Source organism: Podarcis melisellensis (genome assembly GCF_964234715.1).
Source record: "Podarcis melisellensis genome assembly, chromosome: 8".
Taxonomy (NCBI): Eukaryota; Metazoa; Chordata; class Lepidosauria; order Squamata; family Lacertidae; genus Podarcis; species Podarcis melisellensis.
Window position 1 is genome coordinate 26,699,303 of NC_138540.1, and position 12,509 is coordinate 26,711,811.

Genomic DNA, 12,509 nt, shown 5'->3' on the forward strand with positions numbered 1-12,509 from the left:
GCACAAATTAGTATTGAAATGGAGGTTGCTTATGAACAGCCTGATAGCACTGTGAGCGCAAATTATCATGATATGCAATAAAAAAGCACATCTGGGAGACCCTAAGAGGGCTCTGAGAACAAGCTCAGTTTGTTTGCAGTAACAACTGGCACTTCCACACAAATTGTTTCACGGGCAAATCTACTCCTGTTTTCTTGATTTCAGCAGCCTAATATATATATTTTTGGCCATGGGGGTCTTTCTGATGTTGATGTTTTTAAAACAGTTCTGAGTCAAATATCTTTGCTGATCTTCTACCAGTAGACCCCACTCTACTTTCTGCCCATCCCTGCCTTAAGTAATGTTTAATGGCAGAAGTAATTTTTGGAATGAGGCCAGGACTCTTACAAGCATGTTCCTGTTTTCACATGCAGAAGATAAGACGGTATTGGCTTTCAATCAAGAAAGGAGTTATTCAGTTTCTTGGCAGATCACTCAATATGGACTTTTGTCATGGAAGTCAGAAAATGTAAAGGGGGGGACCAACCAGCACTAATGCAGTGTTTAAATGGGGAGATTTGGACTATGGAATTCAAATCCTTGCCCAACCATTAAATTTGCTTACTAAGGCTGATCTAACCACTATCTTTCAGCTTGTTTTACCTTGCAGGGCTGTTATAAGGATAAAATAAAATGAGAACACAAGAGCATTGTTTTCTTTCTCTTTTTTTTCTTTCCTTTTTTATTATACATTTCAGAAATAGCCCTGTGCAAAGGAGTGCAACATACACGATATTTATAAGTAAAGGAAACAAGACTACCCATTGAAAGGTCATTCCAGAGTTTATGCGAAGAGAACGGCAAAAAAATATTTCCTCACTTGTAGAGGCATTTCCCCTCTTGTTTTGCAGGTCATGCAAAAAGTAAGTAAAACTGAAGTACAGTCAGGAGAACAAGAAAGGAGAAAATGGAGGAGACTCCGAAAGTCATCTTCCCATAGGTATATGTGTGTTTCACGAAAAGAGTCAGTAAAGAGCCTTTATAAAGAAGAGGATTATTCAGGTACAAAAATGCAACTTTACGTGGACTCAAAATCACAAAAATGGGAAAAGGGAAAAAAAATAATGCCTTTTGGCATGTCAAAATATTTGGCACACTTGTCACTGTATTGTGGTTTGGGTGGGTTGTTTTTTTTTTTTTTTTTTGCAGGGTGGGGTGTTTTTTGTGTGACAGAGAATAAAGTCACAGTTTTTTAAAAAAAGAAAGAAAGAAAGCAGTTAGCCCACGTTGCTTGCTTGTGGTCATTAGAAAAAGCGATGCACATCTTTTGTTTTCACATATAAAATTAAATTTCTCTATTTCCTTAAGAACAACTGCCTCCTGCAACAGTGAAATACCAGATTTGCAATCTGTTTTCAGAAAATAATAATACTGAGAGAATTTCATCCCTGTAGAATCCCTTCCTTAGAAAAGTTTTGGTTCCGTACATTCCACTGAAACTTTAAAAGGTAGCTAGAATTAAATATAGATATAGATATATAGATATATGTTTATAATTATATATCATTATTTTTCCCTCCCTTTCCCCACCCACATTCATAAATACAGACATTTTCTGTTAAAAAAATGGAGATGGGGAGCATATTGTATGGAAATGTATGGAATTGTTTTTGCAAGATTTTACCATGTAAACAAGTGCTTGTTCAGAACAAGTATAAACAGTGACACTTCCCAAGATTTTCAAGAAAACACTGCTAGATTCCCTGCCTTTTTTCTGTTCTGTATGTTTAAGGGATTTTTTAAAATCCAGATTCCCAATTACCCATCATCCAGAGGGGAAAAAAGGGGAGCACCAGTCTTAATTTAGACAACTGAGCTCTTCTTCATACATTTCAATTTGTACGGTTTGCATTTTGCAGTTCCTGGAATCTAGTTGGGCTTGGATTTTTGATTTTTTATATCTTTTCACACATGATTAAAACTGCTTTCCTCATCTCACACCGTCTGCTTCTGAGCCTGCTCCTAAGGATTTCGCAAGATGGGTCACAGGATAGCAAGGAATAACTTCAAAGTGCTATTAGTTTTCTTGCCTTTTTTTGTTTTTGTTTTAACCCAATAATAAAAGGTCAATCATTTTCTTCCCCCTCCTTTTCACTCAGTGTCTCTGTGGAAAGATTTAAACTCCCGGAGGTGGTTTCTCTGAAATGTTTTTGAGGACATCATCAATTCTGTCGTCTTCAATGACAACTGTAAGCAGATAAAAAGAAAAGAAAGCAGAGCATTTAAGATTCTGTGAAGCTTCCGTTATTTGGATTTTAATTGCTGACATCGCCCTATAGTAAGAAGCCACAGGGTGGGGCGGGGCTTTAAAATGGGTGATAAAATGAGAAAGGGACAAATGCGAACCAGAGAACTGAAGTTCTGTAGCTGACAGTCCAAAGTAATGAGCCCTGCATCAGATTAACAATTTATCCCAGGTCTTGTAAAGGAGAATTACCTGGTGGATTTGTCTCAGAGCGAATTAGTGGGAGTGAAAGTGTGTGGGTTGAATTTGCATCCATTTACTCACCTTGAAAACCATCATTTATCATTTGCAATTATTTTTAATCCCTCTTCCACGCAAAAATAAAATAAAAATTAATCTCCAGTCGCATTATGTCCAATAGGGGATCATTACCTAGTGAGTGAAATTAGAGTTGTAGTCACAAAACGTTTTTTATTTGTGACTCAGAAAACCTGCTGTCACCCTCCCCATGACTGTAGGGTGTACTCTCTCTCTCTCTCTCTCTCTCTCTCTCTCTCTCTCTCTCTCTCTCACACACACACACACACACACACACACACACTCCTTTCTGAAAAGATAATTTCAGTCCAAATATGTGCTGTTCTTTCCAGAGGGGTGCCTGCAAAGTTTATCACTGAGAATCTGCTCTTTCGAAGGTCACAAAATCTACCTCAGAGGTGATATATAGAGTATCAAATTATGATTCTTTTTGGTAAGCAAAACAAAAAAGCACCAACCCCACCAAAAAGCACGCAAATGAAGTCCCAGGTTGGCTAGTACCATTACTATTGTAAAATTAATTTCAGGATCAGAAGCACAAAGAGACCACACACACACACCCTTCAACTCGTTATAATTAAGCCCTAATTATGTTAGGTGAGACCCTCCAGTCTCAAGGGAAAATGTAAGCGAGTCGAAACAGAAAGCTGTAAGTGGAAAGGGTCCATTGATGACCTCTGTCCCCTACTGGGGTCCTATTTTCCTTCCTCCGCCCCCACCTCTTTAAAATCTTGTAAATTTGAACGTTGGTACCTTCAACCCATTTCCTCTCTCCGCCAAATAATTTGACAGAAGTGAACTGGATCTAAGGATTCAAGAGGAGACAGGGGTCCTAGCTTTCAATAATACATTTCCCAACTCACCACCTGGAGCAGAGTGCTGTGCAACTCCAAGTCTTACTACTGTTACGTCAATAAGAATCTCAAGTGGAACCCACTGGGGACCTGCACATGGGTGAAAGGAGTGTCATGGCTTCTGTGCAGCGGGCCCACCTCGTTGGGGTGGGGTCCACCACCCCCCCACACACACACACACAAAAGAAGAATGGCCCAGTCTATAACCTCACACCTCTATATTATTGTATTTCCAGACAGTCATGCTGTTCCAGCAAAAACAACGGAATAGACTTGTGGCACCCGAAAGGCTTACCTATTTATTTTGGCATAAGCACTGCGCACCAAAACAAACTGAAGTGCCACAAGTCTCTTGGTTGTTTTAAACATTGTTCTTGACAATCAGCAGCCAAAGTTGTAAGTACCACCACAGCCTTCCTTCTCTCACTGGCTAATTTCCCACATTTTAGATTGTAAGCGCCTAGAGGACAGTGACCGATCTCTCTCTCTCTTTCTTTCTCTCTCTCTCTCTCTCTCTCTCTCTCTCATATGCTAACATACACTGAGGACACCAGCAGGAGAAGAACAACTTCCAATTTCGGCAAATTCATTTGACTCCAGATATTTTTGCTTCACTGGGTCTCATAGGGGCTTTGAGAGATGGGAGCACATGGGAATGGGAGACTCGCAGACTTATGCTCCATATTATTGACACTGCGGTAGGAGCTTGTGGAAAACCACACACAGATATGTGTGTGCATGCCCTTTTCTTGCACAGAGAGAGGAGGGGTGATTTTTCACTCAGCACTTTGGCCCCATCGAAGCCCCGATCAAAGGCCCTTTCCCAGCACTGCTGCAGAGAGTGCAGAAACTCTTCCTGGACAGGAGTTGCATGCATTGGGCTTTAAATCCCGCCTCCTCACCTGACCCTCACCTCACAACCATCTTTGGGAATGGGCACTCCTTTTATTTATTTTTTAAGCTTCTATCCTTTTGACACACACAAGCACACATCCAGCCTGCTTTGGGCATGTTTCTTAAGATTAAATTGCCAGGTGAAGGACCCCCCTGCTGCGGGTGCTTCTGGACCCAGGATATGTGGATGGGGTGAACAGGTAAAAGTCTGCGGAGGGAGGAGGGAGAAGGAGAGCAGAAAGGTTTGCATGGGCTTAGCGCAGAGAAAAGGCGAGGGGGTGAACGGGTGCAGGGTTAGGAAGAATTAGCAGTTGCAGATTGCGTACAACGTCAGTCAAACGCAGGGTGGACCCACTGAAATGAACGGACCACTTAAGTCGATTCGATTCAATGGGTCGTCTCTGAGTTAAAACATATTAAGAACTACGGCACAAACAAGTTTCACCCCAGCTGTTGTGCAAAAAGGTTTTGGAGGAAAAGATGCATCATGTTTAAGGGTGTATTTATCTATTGGGGGGTGCTTTAAGCCGGGGTCCTATCGAATGCAGAATCAGATAGGGACACAGGAACTGTTGGGAACATAGAAACACTGGAAGCTTCCTTATATCATGTCAGGCCGTTGTTTGATCTGGCTCTATTACCTACACTGACTGGCAGTAGCTCTCCAGGTTTCAGATAAGGGAGCTCCCTATCCCTACCTGGAGATGCCAAGAACTGAACCAGGAACTTCTACATTGAAAGCAGGTGCTCCATCTCTGAGCTGTGGCCTGTCCTCATGGTTCTAATCAAGGGGCCGGTTTTAACAGAAGCACTGAAAGTCAGGTCGTTGGTCTATCTAGCTTAGTGTTACCTACACTGACTGGCAGAGGCCCTTCAGGCTTTCGGACAGGGTACATTCCCAGCCCTACCTACCGATATTTGGGGGGGGGGATGAACCCCGGATCTTCTGCATGCAAAGCAGCTGCTCTGTCTTTCCTCACTGCTGCACTCCCAGCACATCGAGTAGGGGTGTATGTACTCCTATGGAACATGATGAGGCTTACTCTCGAGTAAGCACACCTAGGACTCCGCCATGGGAGCGCCTGGTGGTGGGAGAACCCAGAGAAATTGCAAATAAGGGTTTGTAACTAAGGGGATGCAAGCTCTCACACGCCACCCCACTCTCGGAAAAGTTAATAACTTCCACAACATTGGGGGCGGGGGAAGGGGCCCAGCAATTTGCCTCAAAGCGATGGGGTGCTGTTTCCAAGCGCGCCCAACGACAGCTTCCCCTCGCCTGCTGCTCCCCCTTTACTCCGCGTCTACCCCGCATGTGCCCCGCTGCGCTCACCGCATTTGCTCCTGCCGATCTGCCCCAGCTTGGGGGGCCGCTTGGTCTGCCCCCCCGCGTAGAAGTTGTTGGTGTCCTGCAGGCGGCAGGTGAAGGAGATCTGCCCCACTTCGCCGCCGTCCCCGTAGGGCCCGATCTTCTCCTCGCTGTAAGGCAGCACCTCCGACATCGTCGCTTCCACCGAGGCAGCTCCCGGGAGAGCGAGGCAGGCGGGCGGGCGAGACTGCAGCGGCGGCAAGTAGCAGCTCCGGGAGGGCGAAGTCCCTCAGGCAGGTCCGCAGGGGTCGTCTCCGGGGTGCGGCTGGTGGCAGAAGTAGGATCAGGCGCAAGGGAGGCCCGGGAGGCTCCTGGGGGGCTGCCCGGCTAGGCTGTGGCTCCTTGCCTAGCCTGTTTTTGCCTGGGGCTTGCGCGCTCGCGGCTCGGGAAGGTGCGCAGGGAAGGTGCTCAGCAGACTGGCAGGCAAAGCCCAGCGAGGAAGAGACAGGAGAGGGAGGGGAGGGAGGGAGGGAGGGAGGGAGGGGAGGAGGAAAAAGGCAGAGATCCCTGGAAAAGCTACAGCGTCAGAGAAGGAGGAGGAATGGAGAGAGAGAGAGATGCATGCAGATTGAAAAGTGTCTCACTCTTCTCTCAGCCGTGTCTCCTTGCGCTCATCCGTGTCTCTAAGGAAGAAAGAGCGTCGGAAAATTCCTGCACTCTCCTTATCTCGCGTGTTCATCTCGGACCAGCTGCTGGCACGTCTTTTGCAACGGCGTTGATCTTACAGCCCATGCTTGCTTGTTTTGAAATGTTGCAGCCCAGCCTGCAGGCCTTCCTCTGTGACTCCCGGAGACTAGCATGCTCACGTTACGGTTCTTGCGAGTAGCAGCCAAAATGCATCTCTTTTTCGTCATTTTTTTTTCCAAAAGGAGAGGGGTGGGGGTGGGGAAAGAAATAAAACAACAGTAGATTACCCTTTAAGAAACAGCAGCGACAACAACAACTCAGGACACCCCTTGTCCTGCCTTGTTGTATTTGTTGGCCAAATTTTCACCAGCTGGCAAGAAAATAATGGTATTTGTTTTACAACCTGCCTTTGCCGCCCTGTCAGCACAGCATCTTCAGGGCAGATTATGGTAACCGATATTTTAAAAACGAGTAAAACAACTTGTGTACGTGTGAGCGTGCGCACACGCACATATTTATGCACTCCTCATTCTGTTTGTGTGAATGCTTGCATGAATAATTTTGCCAAATGTATCTATGGTGTTTTCAGTGGCTGGTTTGGCAAGAAAATAATTGCATTTATTTCTATTAAAACTTTCCATTGCCACCCTTCAGTCCCACAATCCCAGAGTGGCCGGCAATAAATGAATTTAAATACAAAATTATATTATTATTATTTTTTAAAAAATTATAGCTCTCCTAATCCCTGTGTGTGTTGTGTTCCTTTGCCCAACGTATCTATTGCACTTTTAGCAGCTTGTTGTTTCCCCCCACAAGGAAATAGCAGCTAATATGACATGAAACAAACGTTAAAAAGAAATTAAGTGCAACTCAGTACACAAAGCATAAAACAATCACAACAATTAAAGTTAAATAGCAGGAAACAGGAAATACGTGACAGCTTGCACAGAACCAGCATCCCCAATGGCGGTGGTTGGTGTCATCAGGAGAAGCAAGCAGCCAGGATCAGCTCCCAGCTCTCGCTCCGCCTCGTTCAGACTAACCTACCTCACAGGGTTGTTATGAGGGTAAAGTGGATGAGAAGCTGTAGGTTGTATCCAGCTCAGTTCTACATGGAAATTATGGACCCAAGTTAGCCAAGTCCTTTCATTTCTGTTGGGTAACTTGGAGAGGTACCAACATTGGCTACAAGCTACAAGCACATGAAAATGATCGTCAGCATTTCGGAGGGGGGGGGGGGACAGGATAATGTCATTTCCCAAAGCATCTTTGCATGTCTGCAGTACTTTGAATTGGCCAATCTGCTTGCCTTTCCCATGCAGCAGGGCTAAATTTAAACTCGAAGTTCATCCTTAAGACACTGACCAGAGTTAGGCCACTGTTCCATTGACCTCAGTGTTTTCTACACTGGCTGGCAGCAGCTTCTCAGGGAGTCTTTCCCAGCCTGACCTGGAGATGCCAAGGATCAAACATGAGACCTTCTGCATGCAAAGCAGGTGCTCTGTCCCTGAGCCACAGTTCTCCCTCTAATGCCTGGTAATGTCATAAAGAAGAGGTTGTTCCAGGGCATGTTCAGAGTGCAGTGCTATGTGAGCTGGACTCTCATCCCAGGCTGCCTTCCCCGCTGCATGCATGTTGTGGCCGGGGAGGGGGCAATTTATTAAGCACAACTGAAAGGAGCAAAGAAAGTCACTTGTTTGTTTATTTATTTGTAGGTTTACAAGCCCAAAGATATACTCCACTTCTTAGTCACCAGGTGGTTTCAAGAAAATAAAAAGGAAATGATAAAACACTTAAAAACTAACAAACAGTGGAAACCGTTTGGAACTATTCTAAAAAAACCAAAACATATTAAAGCATTTGCAACCAGTGATCTTGGGGAACAGTGTCTTTCAGCCATTAAATGCCGGGGTAAATAGGAATACTTTGAAATTCTTCCTGAAAGTCAATATTGAGGGAGAAAGGTGCACTTCGTTGGGGAGGGCATTCCTCAAATGGGGAACCACCACCAAAAAGGCCCTGAACCAACAACAAGGCCTCACCTGCCAATCGTAGGGTATTCAGATGATTGATATTAGGGAATGAGTTCTTGAAGGTACTTGGGTCCTAAGCATTTAGGGCTTTGTATGCTAGTTTTAACTCCTTGGATTTGGCCTGGTAGCTCACTGGCAGTCATGCTTTCAAGATGCACGATCTCACTGGGCTACCCCACATGCCAGCCATGTTCTGCATTCGCTGCAGCCTCCAGACCATCCTCAGGGTGTGCATGTTCTGAATGAAAAGAACATACAGAAATGAATCATGTTAGCACTTTGGTTGAGAAGAAGAAGAAGAGTTTGGATTTGATATCCCGCTTTATCACTACCCGGAGGAGTCTCAAAGCGGCTAACATTCTCCTTTCCCTTCTCTATAAGGTGAGTGGGGCTGAGAGACTTCAGAGAAGTGTGAGTAGCCCAAGGTCACCCAGCAGCTGCATGTGGAGGAGCGGGGAAGCGAACCCGGTTCACCAGATTACAAGTCCACAGCTCTTAACCACCACACCGCACTGGCTCTATTCCTGCATTGCAGGGTGTTGGACTAGATTACTCTTAGGATCCCTTCCAACTGTACAATTCTATGGTCCTAGTGGAAACAGCTTGCGCCCCCCCCAAAAAAATCTATATTAGTCAACGCTACATACAAAAAGTTGCATATTAAGAGAAATTTGCCAAGGAGTTTTCATGAGGTATCTGGAAATGGTTATGGAAATGAATTTAAGATTTGAAAGAGAGGTGGGGAGACAAAAATTGATGCATTGATCCATTGTTACTTGCTACAGTGAACTGAAACACCCCCATACAGTTTCTCCTTTGGCTCCTGGTTGGCTGTGTAACTTGAGAGATCCAGTCTCAGGATGGAATCCTCTTAGGTGACTGCAAGGCATCGCTAACTGTGTTACAGCAAGGTGATGAAACCCCATGTCTACCTGAGACATCAGTTTCAGTTGTCAGTTTCCTACAGCCAGAACGTAAAGGAAGCCAGGAGTTCTGTTCTTGGCCCAGCCTGGGTTGCCCTGCCCTGCCTCCATGTGTGGGAGATGTCACCTTATTCAGATGCAGGGAAAGACCTCCTGATCCCTCAAGCAATTTTTTTTCTCCTGCCCTCACTCCAAATAACAGAGACCAACCAGAAACTATTGAGAAGCAAAGCCGCTAATAAGTCTGATCTTTATTAACTGTTGCAATAGGGTGTTCCCCCATACGCAGGAGAGAGGATGAAGACCCAGAACAAAGGTGTGCCCACCCTGACGTATATAGACATTTTAAATTGCCCGCCCTGGAGTCCACCCCCCAGAAACATCATACATACAACACAGAAAAGGCGGTCTACAACAGAAATCGGAGTGCATTGTTTATCTCCTGTCTGACAAGTTACCTGATTGCATTATCTGGGTTTTGGCCACTCTTTTGTTATTATAACTACTTAATTCCTGAATCTAGGTCACAGGCTCACACCCTGTTCATATCTGGAATGTGCCCTTAAGATAGGATTTGTGAGGAAAAAGACAATGGGGAGGTTTCCCACTTGTACCTTGCAGAGAAATATTTGAGGTCAATTTGTTCAGGACCTAATCTGTGGGGTTTCAGACATGTGGTTTATACATACAGTTATGAATATATATATATATATATATATATATATATATATATATGCTTTCGTATATATATATGACCTTTAAATTATTATAACAACCAGAATACAACTTCCCTCAAATTGGGGGTTGCCTGCCTAAGCAACCCCCAATTTGCCTGATGGAGCATCTCCAACCTCATTGTTCACTGTGCCCAGCTCCGAGGGACTTCTGGTGGTTCCTTCACTGTAGTTACAGGGAACCAGGCAGAAAGCCTCCTCGGCAATGACAGCCTCCCTGTGGAACGCCCTCCCACCAGATGTCAAGGCGATAAAGAACTACACAACTTTTAGAAGACATCTGAAGGCAGCCCTGAACAGGGAAGTTTTTAATGTTTGATGCTTTCTTATGTTTTTATATAAGCTGGAAGCCGCCCAGAGTAGCTGAAGAAACCTAGTCAGGTGGGTGGGGTATAAATAACAAAAGGATTATTATTACAGACCCTCCAAGTGTCCCTGTTTTCCAGGGATAGTCCTGGATTTACAGAAACTGTCCCAGTTTCTGATGTGATCCAATAATGTCCCAGTTTCTGTTAGGATGTCCCTATTTCCATCAGAGAAATGCTGGAGGGTATGGAGTTATCCAACCCCCAAGCCATCTGAAGGCAGTCCTGTATAGGGAAGGATTTTTTTTTTAATGTTTAATGTTTTATTATGTTTTTATATATGTTGGAAGTCTCTCAGAGTGGCTGGGGCAACCCTGTCAGAGTTATATAAATAGTAACATTATTATTATGGAATAGAATGTCCCTGAGGGACGCGGTTGGCACTGTGGGTTAAACCACAGAGCCTAGGGCTTGCCGATCAGAAGGTCGGCGGTTCGAATCCCCGTGACAGGGTGAGCTCCCGTTGCTCGGTCCCAGCTCCTGCCAACTTAGCAGTTTGAAAGCACATCAAAGTGCAAGTAGATAAATAGGTACCGCTCCAGTGGGAAGCTAAACGGCGTTTCCGGGCGCTGCTCTGCTTCGCCAGAAGCGGCTTAGTCATGCTGGCCACCTGACCCGGAAGCTGTACGCCGGCTCCCTCGGCCAATAAAGCGGGATGAGCGCCGCAACCCCAGAGTCGGCCACGACTGGACCTAATGGTCAGGGGTCCCTTTACCTTTAGAATGTCCCTATCTTAATCAGAGAAATGTTAGAGGGTATGTTGTTACTATTCATTGTTATAAGTAGAAGAATTAAACAGAAATGTTCGCTAGGTGGGCTCAAGCTACCAACCTTTTGGTTAATGGCTGACCACACGAACTGCCTCACAGAGACATAATTGGAGACCAAAAAAAGGCACTGAGGTGCAAGGAGAAAGAGCCCAGATAAAAATTGCCTCCCTTCCTGGTTATCAAGTCAATCATTTGACCAGTAGGGAGGAAATTATACCCACCCCCATCAGCTGATCTGTGCATATCAACTAAGAAGAAAGCACTGCTTGGTGTTTTTTTGTGGGGGGGGGGGAGTGGCAGCCACCCACCCTTTCGGCCCCACCCACCACGGATATGCACACACACTCACACACAAGGCGATTCACCCCTGGGTCAGATACTTGCATCAATGCGCTTCCTCCTTCCTTCTCTTCCACAAACATTCAAAGTGCAGGTTTAAAGCTGTATAAAGCAATAGTTGATATGCCTTTAACCACCTCGGGGGCATTGAGTTCACTCTGGGCAAATTCTAAAAGCTGTTCTCTGCTGGCTGTTTTCCAAAGGCATAACCATTTTCCGCTGCCGGTGGGCAAAGTACAACCAAGATCTGGGAAGAGGAGCAAGCAAATAAAGGCTAGGTGAACCAGATTTCATTTCCACAGCACAGATCCCTCTCAAGGGAAGGGAAGCTTCCCCACCTTGTTGTTGTTGTTGTTTAGTCATGCCCGACTCTTCGTGACCCCATGGACCAGAGCACGCCAGGCACTCCTGTCTTCCACTGCCTCCCGCAGTTTGGTCAAACTCATGCTGGTAGCTTCGAGAACACTGTCCAACCATCTCATCCTCTGTTGTCCCCTTCTCCTTGTGCCCTCCATCTTTCCCAACATCAGGGTCTTTTCCAGGGAGTCTTATCTTCTCATGAGGTGGCCAAAGTATTGGAGCCTCAGCTTCAGGATCTGTCCTTCTAGTGAGCACTCAGGGCTGATTTCCTTCAGAATGGATAGGTTTGACACATCCCTTCAAACCTGCAGATATTCCTTTCCCCTGGAAATGTAACTACAGTGGTACCTCGGGTTACATACGCTTCAGGTTACATATGCTTCATCTTATACACTCCGCTAACCCAGAAATAGTGCTTCAGGTTAAGAACTTTGCTTCAGGATAAGAACAGAAATCGGGCTCCAGCGGTGCGGCGGCAGCAGGAGGCCCCATTAGCTAAAGTGGTGCTTCAGGTTAAGAACAGACCTCCAGAACGAATTAAGTACTTAACCTGAGGTACCACTGTACAGGCTCTGATCCCTGACCCAACTGCAGGACTGTCGATAAGTATTTTAAATGCACACTGGTGGCAGCACACCTCATATTTACAGGCTGCTATCACCTCTGCAGCCCTTTCATTTTTGCACAGGCACTGCAAAGATG

General features: G+C 45.4%; 1 protein-coding gene across 1 annotated transcript; it reads right to left on the bottom strand.

Moving 5' to 3' along the window:
* Window positions 1-689: 689 nt before the first annotated feature.
* Window positions 690-6,116, bottom strand: CAMK2N1 (calcium/calmodulin dependent protein kinase II inhibitor 1). The gene is made up of 2 exons (XM_081923948.1): window positions 5,621-6,116; window positions 690-2,226 (listed from the first exon to the last, which is right to left on the bottom strand). Exons 1-2 carry the CDS (start codon window positions 5,787-5,789, stop codon window positions 2,156-2,158), a joined length of 240 nt encoding a protein of 79 aa, XP_081780074.1. The 5' UTR covers window positions 5,790-6,116; the 3' UTR covers window positions 690-2,155.
* Window positions 6,117-12,509: the final 6,393 nt, after the last annotated feature.

Excerpts from the sequence above, each read along its gene's own strand:
- CAMK2N1 (XM_081923948.1), bottom strand. The coding sequence starts at position 5,789 with ATGTCGGAGGTGCTGCCTTACAGCGAGGAGAAGATCGGGCCCTACGGG. Across the intron at positions 2,227-5,620 it reads GATCGGCAGGAGCAAATGCG|TTGTCATTGAAGACGACAGA; the intron begins GTGAGCGCAGCG and ends ATCTGCTTACAG.